This window comes from Perca fluviatilis, chromosome 12 (genome assembly GCF_010015445.1).
Source record: "Perca fluviatilis chromosome 12, GENO_Pfluv_1.0, whole genome shotgun sequence".
NCBI classification, from domain to species: Eukaryota; Metazoa; Chordata; class Actinopteri; order Perciformes; family Percidae; genus Perca; species Perca fluviatilis.
Genome location: NC_053123.1, coordinates 12,359,084 through 12,376,672, shown reverse-complemented (window position 1 = coordinate 12,376,672; position 17,589 = coordinate 12,359,084). Strand labels below are relative to the sequence as shown.

Genomic DNA, 17,589 nt, shown 5'->3' with positions numbered 1-17,589 from the left:
ACAGAGGAGAGAGGAGGGCTTTTCATTTAGAGTGTTTGAAACTTACATTTAATAAATCCTGAGTACCACTGCTAATGTTCCTGCTGAAGAGTGTAGTTGTTCATGTATGTAAAACTTGACTCAAGAACATAAGATGACTCTATATTGTTTATCTGATTTGTATCATGGTACTGGATCATCTTAATGTAACTCACTCATACTGGCAGGCTTTTTTGTTTTGTTTGAAGTGAACCTGAATATCATGAGCAAAGAAAATAGGGTTATATTTTCCCATACAGAGTATGATGAATATTATGTATGGAGAAAGAAAAGGGACTCAGCACTACTATTCTGAAAATATATAAGATATGCATGGACAAGAGTTTACTGTGTCAGCACAGAGAACACGCAATGGGGTTTTTATTTGAATTTTATAGTTTTTATCGAAGGGAGATGGAGGTAGGGATGTAACTGTATGAAAATATTTTTGAAAGTGTGTTCAATATGTTTAGAAAGCACTGATAGGCCTACACAAGCTGCGCGGCAACTTCAGGAGACTCGGATGAAGCTGGGAAGGATTAAACACAGGGTTTCCACACCGTGATGATATTTTAAATGAAAACTGTTATCGTCAACATTTTTACTGTGGTTCTACCATTACACCGGTAATCGTTACATCCCTAGATGGAGGGTGATGAAACTGAAAATGGTCTTGCTTTTTGTATTGTTTTTTTCATATGCAATGATTTTCAGCCTGCATCTCGCCTATACCGCCACCATTGCTGCAATGATCTCTCATCCTTTGCATCGCCTCCTCACCACGCTGCCTTTGATTTCAAGAGCTGAACTATTCTGCAACATTTGTTGATGTGGTTCTGCAAGTAAATGCTGCAGAATTGTGCTCCTCTTGGAATTGTTCTTCTTCACTGACCACCGGAGAGAGGAACCCACCATCATCGGCTATGCACTGCAAAGAGCCAAAAGAGTGTCATTTACACATGCACACAGGCCTTCACGCACAACACACACATAGGCAGATACCAGCGATGAAGAAGGTTGTATTAAAGAATGTGTTGTGTTGGAATGATTGCCAATGATTACATTTTATACTAATATTCAATTTAATTATTCTTTTTGGGATGTTTTAAAATTTAATTTAGACCTTAATGGGACACTAACTCTTTCACCTATCAAAGCCAAAAAGAATCTCAGAACCTGATGTGGGGAATAGTTTAGGAGAAGCATTTATTTATTTATTTTCCAGGGCAACTTTCATTGATCCAATTTAGTAACGGTTCTCAATGCTTTACTGAATGACAAGTTTATTCTTTATTACAGCTCATTTGAAATCTGTCTTAAAGTGATGTTTGAGTAATTGAGCTAGGCCATGCGAGCCAAAACCCCTCAGGCTTTTCTCCCTCGGTCGAATATTGGGAGAGTTAGCAGAGTAGCGTTAGTCAGCTGAATAGCTTAGCGCGTAAGGGCGTTTGGTTATTTGTAAGTTACCCCACTGTTACCCGAAATGATACGTCTACAAGTTGTAGCCAATAGTTGTGCGTTTTCATAAAGCGCTGGATTGGAAAGTTTGTAAGTACACCAACTTTTTTGAACACTTGCCTGCTCTCCTTCAGCTCTCTGTTGCTGCTGCTGCTGCTGCTGCTGCGCGTAGATAGTGCGTAGGGCAGCGTCTACAAATTACTACACCTAAAAGAGATACAACAAAAATATTTATTAATTTAATGATTAAATAAGGTAATGTCTCCAAACTTACCTCAATTATTACTTGTCTCCTGCTAGTTATACTACAGCACTTACTTTAAAAAAAAGTTAAATTAAAAAATATTTTGTTGCATTCTTTTCGGTGTTGTAATTTGTAGACGCCCCCTAAGCACTCGTCTTACAGCAGCAACAACAGCAGAGCAGCAAAGCCAGCAGGCAAAGGTGTTATTTACATAAACTTCGGGTGTACTTTACAAACTTTCCAACCTATGCTTTATGAGAGCATAACCTATTTGTACTACTTGTAGACTTTTGGTATCATTTCGGGTATTATTAGTTGGGTAACTTACGAGATACAAACGTGGGTCCATTAGCTCCTGCGCTAAGCTATTCAGCTGATAACGCTACTCTACGCTAACTCTCCCAATGTTAGACCCAGGTGAAAAAAGCTTCTGGGGGGGTGTTTGGCTCGAGGTCATGGTGCAAAGGACCCTAGGGTGAATTACTCCGAACCATCACTTTAAGCAAATGTCTATAGATGGTGAAAGTTAGCTATTCAATTTCTCAACCTTATTGCTGGACAAGAATGTGAACATTGGAAGATTCTGCAAAACATGACATCCATTGGCAAAAATTTTGTTTTCTACAATATCTGTCCATTGGAACTACAGTACTGTATAAGGATAGGGAAGGATTGTGCTTATAGCAAAGACATTATATGAATAGTATGGTTAGGGTTAGGCAGCTAAAACACTTGGTTTGATTGTGGTTACAGTTCAAATGCCCATGCACTACCCAAACCTCCACATTGGTTGATTGACATTGGCATTGGACACAAATCATGGCATGCACATTGTCCACTGTAAACATAATTCCTAGGGATACTGAGCTAACAATTTTCCATACAAGGTGAGCCAGTTGTGGTCAGCATATGCTTTTAGGCAGCGTGACGGATATAGTTTTTCCATACTGTTGCAAAAACTCTCACAAACGATTTCTGTTCAAATGTCTGAAAAACAAACAAAAAACATGGGTGGAACCATCAAAACTGTCCATCTACTTTAAATATAAGGGCCACTGCTTAGCTTAGCTTACTTTAGAGTAGATTTTTTAGCAGAAGCTCCTACAGTAAAATGTAGACAGAGAGACAGACAGACAGGAAGACAGACAGGTCTACTCCCTGTACATGATCTGCTTGCCAGTTGCTCTGGTGTTGTTCAGGTCCAGTGAGTGTGAAGTGGCAGGCCTCACCAACCAATCTGCTGCCTCTGGGTCTCAGGGCCCAGCTTGGGGCTCTGAGATGTAGATGTTCTGGATGACTTCCAGGTCTCATTAACCTTGGGCTGAGGGCCGAGTGTTAGATCAGAGCCCCGAAGGCCAGTGGGTCAGCATACTCTTCTCTAATCCCCTGCTCAGCTCTAGTCTACTTGCTTCAGAGGTGTGAACAGTATACATCTACACATCTCCGCACATTGCTACTGTCAAGTGTCATATGAAAGCAATTCACATAACATACATTTCAAGATTTTTCTTTTCAGTTCTGTCTTTGATAGAACTTTCTATAAAGTGCATATCTATAATGGATTACCTGGATAAGGCATTAATACATTTTCAAAATTGATAAAACATAATATATTATGCTGCATTATTATAAAAGATAGATATAGGCCACTTGACTGTATCTTATAAATAAAGGTATGCCGTCCGATAAAACTCTTTGTAATTCAGTGACCCTCATGCTTGATAAATGTTATGTCATTGACAGTACATAATTTTATGTGATGTCTGCGGAGTTTCACTTGCTCAACAGCTGTGCTTCTGTTTGCTCTGTGTTCCAACTCTTTACATCTGTCATGGGCTATGGTGTCAGGATCAACAAACAGCTAATGGGACAGACAGTACAATATGTTCTTGCAATAACATATCAGTCAATCAATACAGCCATATTGTAGTACAGCTCATGCAGACAAGAGCTCTCTTCATCATTGTTAAACGAGGCACCATTATGGTCATAACACTGTAATTTTCTAAATGAGTTGAGTAACTATAACAATGGTTTATAATTGTACATGTAATCCTTAAAATATACAAATAAAATCTAATAAAACACATTATATATCTTATAATCATAGACAGTCTATGCTTATAATCCATGCTTATTTATACAGCTGTTCTTATAAAACATCTAAGTGCATTATGAAGGTTCATAATAACTTTATTCAATGCATGTTCCATGTAAGCACATTCAGTTAAGATACAGGCTTCAGAGAAAATTCCTTAACTTGTATTCATTCATGTGCTGTGAAATTTCTATGACCCTGATACAATTGTTAGAAAATGGATCAATTTCAGTAACACACACAACTGACACATACGTTCAGCCGTGCCCTGCTGCCTCCTTCCACTGTGCTGTTTTGTTTTGGCTGTCATAATATGAAGGTAAATATGGTGCAAAATGTGAGAGCTTGTAGAATACGATGTGAGAACTTGCAGAAGAAAAAATCTTAACTTGTATGTTAAAATTTGCACTTCACATGTGATCTGAATTTGAAGTCACACAAAAAAAAGAAACACATGAGAGCTTGTAAAAAAACAAATCTTAACTTATTATTGAGATATTATTATATTAATTGAGATTTGCACTTTTGCAACACTATTGGCAATACATTTGGTGCAAAACTAATTTGTACCTGCGGGGAAAGCGGGGTTTTCTATCGCCAGATGAGGGACAACTCTGTCCGGCTTATTACCAGTATTAACAGGACACAACATTTCCCCTTTTCTTAAAGGAATTAGTCACCGCCGATCCTTTATCGGCTTCCAAGCCGGCTCCGGTGCTCCAGAGCCCGAGCGCAGCGCCGCTGACCCTCGGTAATACAGCCTCCGGTAAAAGTGAAAATGAAAATTTCTCTCCACAGCGTTGTTTACTTCTCCGCCAGGCTCCGTAAGACGCTTTCATATCTTAATTATTTGGCTGGACCTCTTCACATCCACCTCCCCATTCCCACTGCTTCATACACTGTGGTTCCCGTGGTTAAAGGAAATAAAACAAAATAATACATCCATGAATAAAACAAACCGCATTCCGATTCTAACAACATAAATTATTTCCATTTTATGCTGGTTTAAAACTTTTTTTAAAAGCCAGGCCTTGTTTGTGGTAGTGGACAGAATGGATACTCTCGAAGTTCAGCATCAAAATAACTGAACCACCCCTTTGTAAATCACAGGTCGCTAGACACAGTGCCCTCACTGACCAAGGTGCAAACTAACAAACTAACCAACTTTTTTCTTATTTGCATATTACCAAAATGATAATATGCAAATAAGATTAAGAGAATAAATTGTTATGCAAGTACTTTTACTGTCAGAGGTTCTGTGTATTTGGATGACCCCTTGTAGACATGTTCCGGTTTCCGGACTCGCACAGCATCGTTCACTTGGAAGGTGGGCACTTTTGCTCCTCGCTTTCTGTCTGTATACTCCTTACTGTTTTGTTGATTTTGTCTCCGTTTCTTTGACTTGCTTGTGTGATGTAATTTTGTGTGAGACAGGAAGAATGTTTAGTTTTGTGCGCATCTTCCTCTTTCTCAGCAACTCAAATGGAGTACCTCCTGTTGTAGCGTGCGGTGTAGCACGGTAAATCTGTAAGAACTCTGTCACTGCTTGTTTCCAAGGCTTGTGTGTTCTTTCTGCAGTCTGGAGACACTCTTTTAATACCCTATTAAATCTCTCAATCGCTCCATTGGCTCTTGGGTAGTAGACACTGGAGCGCAAATGCTTTATCTCTCTCTCTCTCTCTCTCTCTCTCAGAAACTTTGCAAACTCATGGGAAGTAAACTGACATCCATTGTCGGAGACCAGGCAGGTGGGATTTCCTTCACGACTGAACACTGCAGCTAAGAAACGGGTTATCACCTCTGTTGTGACTGTAGAGGCAAATGCTACTTCTGGCCATTTACTGTAATAGTCTGTGAGAGTAATAGCATAACGACAGTCCATGTAGCACGTTCGAAAGGACCGGTTATGTCAATGGCCACCTTTTCCCATGGTACATTTGGCAGTTCGACAGGTGTAAGTGGTGCAGGTGCAGTCTTTACTGTTCTGTCATTGTATTGGCATGACACACATGAAGCTATCATACTCTGTACATCTTTGTCCATTTGTGGCCACCAATACTGTTCTCGCAGTTTCTGTTTAGTGCGCACCACTCCCTGGTGCCCCTCATGTGCCAAGTCTACTTTGGATCGCAGTGATGTAGGCACATCAAGCGGTCAGTACCTCTCATGACAAGTGTTTTGTCTACAGCCAGTTCGTCTCGTACATTGAAGTATGAAGCCAGCTCATTTGGTACATTCTTTCTGCATTTTGGCCAGCCTTTCTGTATTTGCTGTTGCAATTGAGTCAGTTCAGGACAAGTGTCACATGCAGCGGTGAACTCCAACAAGGACATGGCATGCAAAGACTCCATGAAGACAGTAGCCACTATGTCCGGTTCCACTTCAGCTTCTCCTGTGTTAGGCAGTGGAAGCCTGGACAGGCAGTCACATTCAGTTTCCCAGGGCGGTAAGCAACATCCTATGTAAAGTAAAGTAATCGTGCAGACCACCTCACAATTCGCAGACCCAGCACGGCCAGTACCCTTGGATGTGAGCAGGGTAGTAAGTGCTTAATGATCTGTGCGTAACACAAAGTGATGTCCGCATAGATGGGTTCTCCACCTTTCTACTGCCCAAATGCAAGCCAGCGCTTCACGTTCCACAGTGGAATATTTCCTTTCAGCAGGAGAAAGTGTTCTGAATGCAAACGCTACGACTGTCTTTGTGTTGTCTGAATGAAGTTGGCTCAGTACACCCCCTAGTCTGTAATCAGAGGCATCCATAGTTAAATATGTAGGCATTTCAGGCTCGTATAGTGCTAGGGCAGGGCTCTCAACAATCAGTCTCTTAATGTCAGTAAAACTATGCTGAGCCTCAGCAGTCTAGTTCAACTGCTGTTCTGTAGACTCCCTGAGTGTTTCACGTAGAGGTTCAACAACAGTAGAAAAGTCAGGAATACATTTACTATACCATAACACAAGACCCAAGAAGGATCGCAGGGAGGATGTGTTGTGTGGGGCAGGTGCATTGGCCACAGCTGTGATCTGATCTTGATCTGGGTGAAGCCCCTCTTTGGATATGGTGTGGCCTAGGAACCACAAAGAAGTCTGGTTAAACTTGCACTTCTGCATGTTCAGCTTAAGTCCTGCCTCGTTCAAGGCACACAGCACCCTCCGTAGATTGGCATCATGCTGCTGTTGAGTGGTTCCGTAGCAAATCACATCATCCAGGTATGCCTGTACTCCTGGTATGCCTGCCAGTATGATTGTCATCATCTTCTGGAAAGCTGATGGAGCTGAAGCAAGGCCAAATGGGATCGGCAGAAACAGAAAAGTCCATCATGTGTGATAAATGCAGTTATATCACGGCTCTCTGGATGCAGTAACATTTGATGGTAAGCAGAGGCCAGGTCGATGGTAGAGAAGACTGTGTCTCCTCTCAGCTCAGAGAATAGCTCGTCCATGTGTGGTAACGGGTGACAGTCACTGACAATGGCTTTGTTAGGTTCCCTGAGGTCAACACACATGCATAGTTTTCCTCCATCTTTTCTCTGCGTCACAACTATCGGTTGAGATGTGTTCTATAACGCCCTTTTCCTGTAGGTCTTTGAGCTCCTCACTCACGGCCTGCCTCACCGAGAAGGGAAGTCTCCTGAGTTTTGGTTGTATTGGCACAGCCTCTGGTTTGAGTTGAATTTTGTGCAGCCAATCTCTTGTACCTGGATCTCGGGTGCAATCTGTGGTATTGTGCTTGGTACAGTAGGTGCCCTCGGTGCAGTAGGATCATCAGAGCTGTCAGCTGTAACAACTTTTGTGCCCACAATACACTGCATGAAAAGTGGGATTTCCGTCCCCGTAAATGCCTGTAAACGCCCGGAAATCCCCCTAATTTTCGGCAGTTATCGACAATTTACAGGCTGCGAACGTCACGTTCGTCTGTGCCACATATTGTCGGAAACGAACCATGACGTATGTGGAGAGCCCCCGCGGAGGTGTTAATGGGTCTAATTAGAATATGAATAGACGCCTGGCCAGAGAACGTCTGGCCTGGCTGAAATTTCCTCACTTACTATTGGCTGAAACCACTACTTTTAAACAAGAAAAATATCTCGTGATTGGTTGACAGGTCTGTCACGGGTTAGGTTATTGGTCAACCTGGGCCATTATTATAATAAAATTATATATATATTTATTTATTATATTTATTTCATATATGCTATGTTGTATATTCATGTCATGATTATCATAGTTAAATGATTTGCCAGGAATGTGCGGTTTATTCAAAGATAGAGCTTTATTGACACAAAACACAAACGCAATCAGAAAAAAACTGTACAGAGCATCGGAGACACACAGCACACACAACAAATATCCCTCGCTCACGAGAAGCAGCACCGTCCACATCTAACCCGCGGCCCGGGGGAGCTGTTGGTAACCGGCAGCATCGGTCTAAATTCTGTCCATTTAGCAGACGTCTGTGGTGCGTTGTCCTGGAAGTCTATGGTGGCGCACTTCCAAATGTCCACCTCACCCACAGCCAGCACACTCTGTCTCACTTCCAGCAGCTGTAAAATCAATCAATAAACACAATCAGTACAGCGCAATGCACTGCTTACGGACACAACACATCTATGAATGCACCTGAAAAATATTCCCGTGATGCCACATCTGGTTGTTTCTAGCTGAAGCTCCTGCGTGCTGTCTCGTAATATGTCTTACAGGCAGCTGGAAAACAATTAAATGAGAGTGGATGTGCATGAATTAAAAAAAACATAAGTTACAGTAAAATTAAACAAGGAAAGATGAAAAGTAAAAAATACTTACACACAATGGCGTAATTATCAGCGTCATGTAAATCTGGACCGGCAGACAGCTCCGAGCAAATATAGGTCATATAGGTTAGTCTGTTAAAAAAAATAAATAATCGGTTAAGATCGGTATCTATGTCCTTATACAGAAAAATTAATGAAGTTCATTCAATGAAAGCATATTCTTTAAATCTTACCCTTGCTCGGTTAGTAGCGCCTGCTACAGTTTGTCTCTGAGTTGTGAAGACGCGGAGGTGACATGGAGGAGAGAAAAATCGCTCCAAATGTCTTGAACAACTCCTGTGTGTTTTCAAGTGAAGTTTGACAGAGTGTACAGATAACTCTTTTACCAGTTGGCCTGAAATATTCCCATATTTCGGAAGCTTTTGCTGCAACTCTCGGGACTCATCTCCCCGCACCCCGCTTTTTTCAAATGGTAGCAGTGAGGACGGGGTAGAGTGATAGAGAGAGACAAAGAGGAGCAGATTAACCAGCAGGGCGCGAACAGCGCACACACTGGTGTGGAGGTGAATTACAGTGAGATTTAATGGAATACTGGGAAAGTTTAATAACAATAGGACAATTGATGTCTAGATTATGAGGCCATTTGAGCAGAGCCAACAGCTTCATATGTCATGGACATGTGAATATGGTGCTGAATTTGCCAGTATTTTAAGAACACAAATGGTTGGGACCTTGTCATGCAATGACAAAGCTGATATGCTTTATGTGAAGCACATTCTGGTGTCAGCAGAAAGACTTCTCTTAGAAAACTGTACAGTGGAGCCTCTGTCTCCATTCCACCAGACAATGTTGGATGAGCAAGACCAAAGAAAGGTCACTGTAGTCATGTCACTATGTACAGGGGTTGAGACTGTGAATGAATCATGGATTGCACATTTTACCTTTTATGGTAAAGCCTGATTAAAACTAATTGTTGAAATAAATTATTTTGTGTATCTTTTTTTACATCTAATTAGTCATTACTAATGACATACACAGTAATTAATCTAGCATACTTTCATCAAATAAATCTACTAAAGATTCTACAATTAGGCTATACTGAATCTGATCTATTTTAAGAGATTTTCTTAAAATTAAGTTAATACCTTTTAGAAAAATGTCACCTGGGGTAAAACTCCCCCTGCTACCCTGATTTGCATTTGTATAGCTCACAGCATTTTAATTTACATGTGAAAGCCTCCCCTAGAACTAGAGGGAAGGGGGGTCATGGGGGGACAACTGCCAAGCAAGGCCCACGTCAATTTCCGACAATTCACGGCAGTTTTCGGTGTTGCCTGTAAATTGCCGTATACAGCCGTAAACCTGAAGTTCCACGACAATCTACAGTGCCGCATACTGACGAAAATCCCACTTTTCATGCAGTGATACGCATGTGCAATGCCACAACTAGATCTAGCCCTAATAGAGAAGTGCCGGACTTTACCACTACGAATGAGCCTGTAGAATCCACATCATGAGTAACTGTGGCACGTATACACCCTTTAACAGGTATTTTCTCTCTTGAATATGTGAACAGGTTCACTGCAGGCTCAGAAAGTTGGATGAATGTAGGAAAGCGAGTCTGGTAAGTGCTCTCTGGAATGATAGAAACTGATGAACCGGTGTCTACTATTAGCTCACCGAAGCAGCAGTAGTTGCCGTCGTGGTAGCAGCAGTCGTAGTACTGTCGGAGAGAACGCCAGCATTCGTTATCCCAGCCTCAATCTGCAGGGCCAGGGAAGTAGCTTTAGCCAGGGTCAGTCAGTCTGATACGCGTGTATTGGCAACACGCTCTATCAGTTGATCTTGTAGCATTTGATCCTCCATATCACCAAACTCACACAGTGCAGCCAGTTCACTTAATGAGGCTAGATACTGGTTTATCGACTCATCTGGTCACTGTGCCCTCTGGCGGAATTTGTGACATTCCGCAATCACATTTACTTTAGGAACGAAGTGATTTCTAAGTCCATCCACTGCAGTAGCATATGTAGTACCTATATCCGGTAGTCTTTGTCCCTCGGTGCCAAGTGCATGGAGAAGAACAGCACGCTTTCTTGCTTCAGGCCACTTCTCCTCGTTAGCATCGATTACTAGCATATAGTTCTCTAACATTTTCGCCCATGTAGGGAAGGGAATAGCAGGTTCCACTGGGCAAGGCATGAACGGTGTAGGTAGAGGCACGTTAATAGCCATCCTCGTCACCAAAATGTGGTGTTTTGTAAAAGTATTTTAAGTACGAGCCAAGAGACATGTATCGCGCTACTTCCAACTTTCTTCTTCTTCTTCTCTGCACATACCATTTCTTCATCTACGCACATACCTTTCACCTGTATCCTCACTGTGCACTCTTGCGCCGCCAGTGTTCACTAACAGTATTAACAGGATACAACACTCTCACATTTTGCACCATATTTACCTTCATATCATACTGACTAGTCACCTGACCATCCGCTGCTCAATGTACAAAATCTGTCCAATACCAAGTTTTTTTCATCCATCTGGATGGATGTTTATTGTAATAATTGCTATATTACTGATACAGTCCATATAACTGCTCAAAAGTCAAAATCTTCAGGCGCCATTCACATTTGACAAGCTGTAGTTCAGTGTTTTGTTTTTTTTTTACTGCTGTTGCCGCGTGCGTGCGTGCGTGCCCATCCTGAGCACCACTGTGGCCTTGACAGAGCCTGGCCAGACAGATTGCAGAGGCATGCTGTGAGGTTCGAAAAGGAACATCCCCTCAGTTCAGCGAAGGTCGGGCAGAAGCATCATTAGGTTGACAGTCTAAAACAGGGTCTAGTGGGGTGGGTGAGTTGACTGACGATTTTTGACTCAAGGACACACAAGTATCATAGGTTAATGACAGAGGCAGCCTTGGTACGCCATAGTAGATGCCACTTATCATACTGATGTACGGTATGTGGGTGTGTGTGCTGCATGTATTTGTGTATGCCAAGATTTCGATATCAAATATCAATTTCAATTTTTTTAGTTTTATTTAAATTTCAATATATCTTACTCTCACAGGACACTAAGATTTGCTGTTGAAAAAGAGAATATAGAGTGTGTGTGTGTGTGTTTGCCTCTGTCCTAATTGTGCCCATTTGATCAGTCGTGGTTTCAAGCGATTCCTTGTCCTCCCTACAGCTCCATTTATCACAGGCAGCAATGGAGACACACAAAGGCACTCGGTGCTTCAAGGTGAATCCCTTCAAATGGCTCAGCTTGTGTTACCTTGTTAAATCGATGTGCTTGGTGACAACCAGCAGCAATGGAAATCTCACCAGGCAGGAGACTTTTACACATCTGTGTGACTTGGAAGTGCTTTGGAGGTTGAGAAATGCTATTACAAGCTGTTGTAGTCTGCCCCTAATGACTTTTGTAAGCTTTTAGTTGATTTTCTTAGCTTTTTAATAAGGGAAGGTCTTATAAAAAATTTTTATCAGTTAAACCCATACTGCAGCAGTCACGTACTTCAATTTACTTGTTAAGTGTTTAGAAAAAGGTGTTTCAGTGCTCCCTTTTCCAACTCCTGTAGCCTATAGGGAGACAACGTATTTTTTAATGCTACGGTGGTACAAAACTCACAATGCATGTGGTCTTGGTCAATTTTCTCTATTTATACTGTGGATTTTAATACAAAACCTGGGTTTGATAGTAATATGTTTGTACAGATGTTTTGCCAATTGTACTGTGAGTTTATCACACTTTATATTAGCATGAAGTGCAATCTCCACTACTCATGTAAATAGCCTGGTGCAGAATGAGGCACACAATGCAATTACATGCTATAAATTAAAGCTGCAGTGAGACCTCTTCCGGCAGCTCTCCATCTCTCCTCTGCGTCTGCATGTGTAGAACAGCCAATAGAATAGAAATGTTCTCTCTCTCTCTCTCTCTCTCTCTCTCTCTCTCTCTCTCTCTCTCTCTCTCTCTCTCTCTCTCTGAAATGACCTGCGATTGGCCAAAGTCTTCCATCACAGGCTAGATTTCCTAAAGCCTGAAAACAGCAGAGATGCAGAAGTCTAGTTTTCTCTCCGACCACTTGAATAAAAATATGCTGAAAGGTTTTTATGGAATTTTTGCCCAATAACCCTAGACAATTTAAGTTTTAAGGTCCCTTGTGTATGTGTTTTATATTATTGTATGCAGAGTTTTGAAACACCCGCAGTACTTGGACCTCTACTCAGGGCTGTGTGGCCATATGCAGACCGCTTCATTCACAGTGTCACAGCTCAGATCAGATAATGTTTTTTAAATCATACTTTACTTCATCACCTTTATGTTTTTTTAGTAATATGCCTTTTTCACAATCACAGCAGACATTTTGGATTTGTCATAGCAGGAAAAGCACATAGCCATTGTTATGGTATTAGTAACAACTAAGTTCTGTTCGAGTGACGCCGTAAGCCAGCTAAGCTATCATTCATTTTGTAATTTCCCCACTGGGGATCAATAAACAGTATAAAAATAAAATCATCTACATTTATTTTTACTTTATGATGAATGGATATGTACAATGTTTTTGATATATATTACATATTTGCATTGCAAGGTTTAAGTAAGTAAAATTCTGTTAGCATTGTGTTTTCTTTCATAGTTCTCTGACCCCATGATTGTTTTCTGATAAAGGTAAAAGGTAGAACACTAAAAAGTTAGAGCAAACCAACTAGGTGTAAAAACATCCTCATCCAGGTGCAATACTTTATTCTGTTAAAAAGCCTTTCTATCATCACATCTAATCATTCAGCTTGAATTATTTATCGAGAGTGAAACACCAGCAGTATATTCAAATAAGGCATTAAAGCTGTGACCATTACTTTCATCAGGGTTAACCTTTGTTCTTATCCAGGAAGGGAGAAGAGAAATATGTGTGGGATTCTACAATGCAAGTGCTTTTAATTCCAGTTGAGAAAAGTTATTAATTGGTAATTAATTCTAAACAACAAAACAGATAATTGTCATTTAAAAATAAAAATATTTTGAGTATAAGTTCCAAAAAGCAGAGCAGATGTCTCATTATATTTTAGTGAACCTTGCTGCATCAATTTCCATATTTGAAAATAAAACCTGATTTTAATGAATCTGTTATAAGTCTTTAATGCTCTGAAATAGGAATGTGTGATGAATACCAGACACAGTTAGCATAACTGATAATGCAAATGATGATTATTGACAGACACCAGGCCACTCCAATGCCTCTTGTTTATTGATGTTATAGGTATGAGTTCAATATGATGTAATATTTTAGAAACATTACGTCATTGCTGGTTTCTTGTTAGCAAACAACACGTGTTGTCCTCATGTGTAAAACATAAGGATATGAGATGTTTAAATGTGATATTCTTGTGTGCGCCCATAACATGACCTGGCTTTGCTCTCATATCCTGTCATATTGTCTTCCTGTCACCCCCAGCATGTCACCCAGGTTTCTACAAGGCATATGCTGGAAACATCAGGTGTTCAAAGTGCCCTCCACATAGTTTCAGCTATGGAGAAGGAGCTGCTATCTGCCGCTGTGAGATGGGCTTCTTCAGGGCTGAGAGTGATCCTCCAACAATGGCTTGTACACGTGAGTAAATCAGCACACTGGGCTTAATAATTACTTATTACTCGTTCGTTAGACACATAACCACATGGATGTTCAGGGCTTTTAGTCATCCTTTTTGATGTGATCAGAGTCATGGGAGAGCTTTGAGCCTCATTGCCATCACTGCTCTATCTGTAATTGTAAATTCACGGTAAAGATCTCTATACTTGTGTATGCCTGACAGTCTGGGCAAGTTATTGCTTTGTCTCTCGAGCTGGTGGATTACTCCAGTGGTCTCTCAGAATTAGCTGTGGCCGTAAATCCAGTCTCGTCTGCAGGACTTATCTGCTGTGAAACTGTGCATTAGAGAGTCTCTGGATGAATTACATGGCTTTTGTTCAGCTGCCTCGCCTTCATTGATGATTCACCGACTGTCATTACGACTTCATATTTGCATTAAATTACAGTTTAACCGGACTAATTCTCCTTTAATTAAAAAGCCATTTAGCTGTCACTGAGATAGACGGGGGCCATGTCTAAGAGCTCTACAGGGTGGAAAAGTGTATTTGTCTTTTACAGCAACACAAAGCCAAGCCATTGTGGTGAAGCTGTGAGTTTACAGTTCCCTTTAATACACTGTTTGCAGAGGAAATCTTCAGAAAGGCTTGAAGCCTTAAAACAATGTTTTCATCTCTAAATTTAGACTCAGATTATGCAGCATATTCCTTCTGCTCATAAAAATCCATCCATGTATACCTGCAGGCTTTCCAGAGTAACAGCAACAACAACAGTCTCTTACTGTTGGATAGCTATTATATAGTTGATATCCAACAGTACTGTATATAGCTATTATATACTGATGAAACAGGTAAAGATGTGCCACCATAAAAACACTTTACCTCTGAAGTATGAAGACATTAGACCAATGACCAAGGTGAAAGCTTCTAAATGAAAAAAATATTTACATAAAATATAACATATACAACCAGCACAAAGCCACAACTATGCTCTGGTGGTTAATTTATCTTGGTGTGAGCATTGGATTTTTGGAGATTAAGTTCAAGTAAAATATATAAAAATGGACACCATACTTACCAATACTACACTGTTAGATGTTGAAGTAAATCTACCAGGCAAAAGCTCATCCTAAGTATAGTACAGTAGAAACATTGTGTATAAAGGCTTGTGGGGGTGTAACAACCCAGAAAACTAAGAGGTGCAGACTACCACATCTATTCTAACAAGCTGTGAGTTCTGTTTGCTCACATAATGCATTTTAATCAGGAGCTTGTAGGCCAGAGCCTAAACTATTTGCTAGATGTCTAAGTATAAAAAAAGAAAAATGAAGATTAAAGACAGAGAACCCGAGAGGAAGACAAAGGTAGAGCAAGAAAGAGAGGATGTCACCGGAGGAGAGATAAAGGTGGAGAGAAAGTGTAAAGGCTGGATGGAGTAGACAGTGAAAAGAGAAAGGAAGGAGGGTGCTGATACCAATCTCCCCCTAGAGGAGAATAGGAGTTGATTGATGGCAGTGGGGTTGCTCTGCAGGAGGGGAGATGGGTGAATTCTCCTCGATGGAGAGAATAGAGGAGGTGAGATAATGGCCAATAGACGCAGAAAGAGATAGAGAGAATGGACATTCGCTGGCATAAGTGGAGGAGGGATAGGAGGAGCTTTGCTGTCTGCTGAGATTTTTAGCAAAGGTAGGGAGGGAGAAGAATGGAAGGATGGTAAAGGAGAGGGAAACATCCCATTGTCTGGGCAGACAGTGAACCTGGCAGGATGGGAGTGTTCAAATCCCTCAGGCCTTTTAACTCCACCCTGTTGACAGCTGGCTGGCTGCCTGCTATAGCACAATACTTACCCTGACACACAAAAACATACATCCAGAGAGCACAAAAACACCTTAACAAAGTAAAATGTGAGGGAGGTAAAATAACGTAGAATGTTTACTGCAAAGGAGAGGAATTTATATGAAGAGTTTTGTGGTACGGCAGTAAAATGTGATGTTTAACAATTTAATACTGCAATGTACCTGTGGGGACAACAGCTGTTTATTTTGGGATGATTCTTTAGATATAGATTAACAGACTACCTTATGCTACCATTTATGCAAAGCATTTAGAATTGAGTCTTATATGGGGTGTACCTCAGGGGTCAATTTTGGGTCCTGTGCTTTTCTTAGTGTATGTTGTATTCTCTCTTGCGTGGTAATATTGGCGGCTTGGATACTCTGATGCCCCTTTTCCACTGGACAAAAAAAACACTAACATCTGGCTTTCTCCTTTAGTGGGAAAGGTAACGATCGGCATTCAGTCCTTGGACAAATTACTCTGCAGTAGTCACAGGTATTTATCCGCCCTAGCTTGATCGGCAGGGAAACATGACACCAGGATGGACGCGCTAATTTAAGCCCCTTTTCCGGCGTGATTTTATGATTTTTTTTGCCTGTCTCCGTGTAAGCAGCGCTCGAACATCGTTCCAAATTAAGAGGCAGTGAGTTCGAAAGAGAGACTGAATAAGTAAAAGATTAAAAAAGAAGTAACCACCGCAACATTTTCACTGACCTCCATGCTGCTTATTAGTGTTTACTAACCTGTTTTCCGGCGTGTTCATGAAGTTTAACGGGTAACACCAGAAACCAAAGCAGAAAAGCACACTGGTCTACTACCAATGGGAACGGAGTCTATCGCCTATTTTGAGTGGGTCTTCCCACTTTTAAAAACCCTGGGGTTTTGTTGGTGGGCTAGTGTTGGTCGAAAAACGGTAGAAGCGACAGCTTTGATCAAATGAAGTGTCTCAAAATCCAGTTCAACAGTGAACTATATATTTGCTTTTTTAAGTAAAGGCAGCTGTAGGCAATGGGGAAGTGGTGGGTTGTGCATTAGTACAGCTAATTGAGTAACTTATTTTCTAAACATCAGCTAAAATATCAAAAGCACCCTTTAGCTGATTGATTTAATTATCCATTAATTATATTTTCTTCTACTACTGACAGGCCCTCCATCTCCTCCCCGCAACTTAATGTTTAATCTGAACGACACCTGTCTGATGCTGGAGTGGTCACATCCCAGCGACACCGGGGGCCGCCGGGATCTCACCTACAATGTCCAGTGCAAACGCTGTGGCCCCGAGCCTGACCAGTGCCAGTTCTGTGAGGAGGAACTTCGTTTCCTACCACGACCATTAGGCCTGACTGACGCCACAGTCACTATCATGGACTTCTCAGCCCACGCCAACTACACCTTTGAGATTGAGTCCCTGAATGGTGTGTCAGGCATAAGCTCCTTTCCTCGCCAGGTAGCCATCATCACCGTCAGCACTGATCAGGGTGGTAAGTGTTTGACTTTTACTTGATGTTTAGAGGTACGTGTGTTGTGTCAATTTTACTGTAGATGAATTCAACCTGTTAGTTAGAACTCAAACACCATAACACAATGCATTTTGGT

At 41.2% G+C, this 17,589-nt stretch overlaps 1 protein-coding gene across 2 annotated transcripts in view; it reads left to right on the top strand.

Moving 5' to 3' along the window:
• epha6 (eph receptor A6) overlaps positions 1-17,589 on the top strand; it is a 210,808-nt gene that overhangs the window by 100,108 nt on the left and 93,111 nt on the right. For both annotated transcript variants that reach the window (XM_039817396.1, XM_039817397.1), the window contains exons 4-5: positions 14,027-14,182; positions 17,139-17,474. In XM_039817396.1, coding sequence (XP_039673330.1) covers positions 14,027-14,182; positions 17,139-17,474 — 492 coding nt within the window. The remainder of the gene's footprint in view (positions 1-14,026; positions 14,183-17,138; positions 17,475-17,589) is intronic.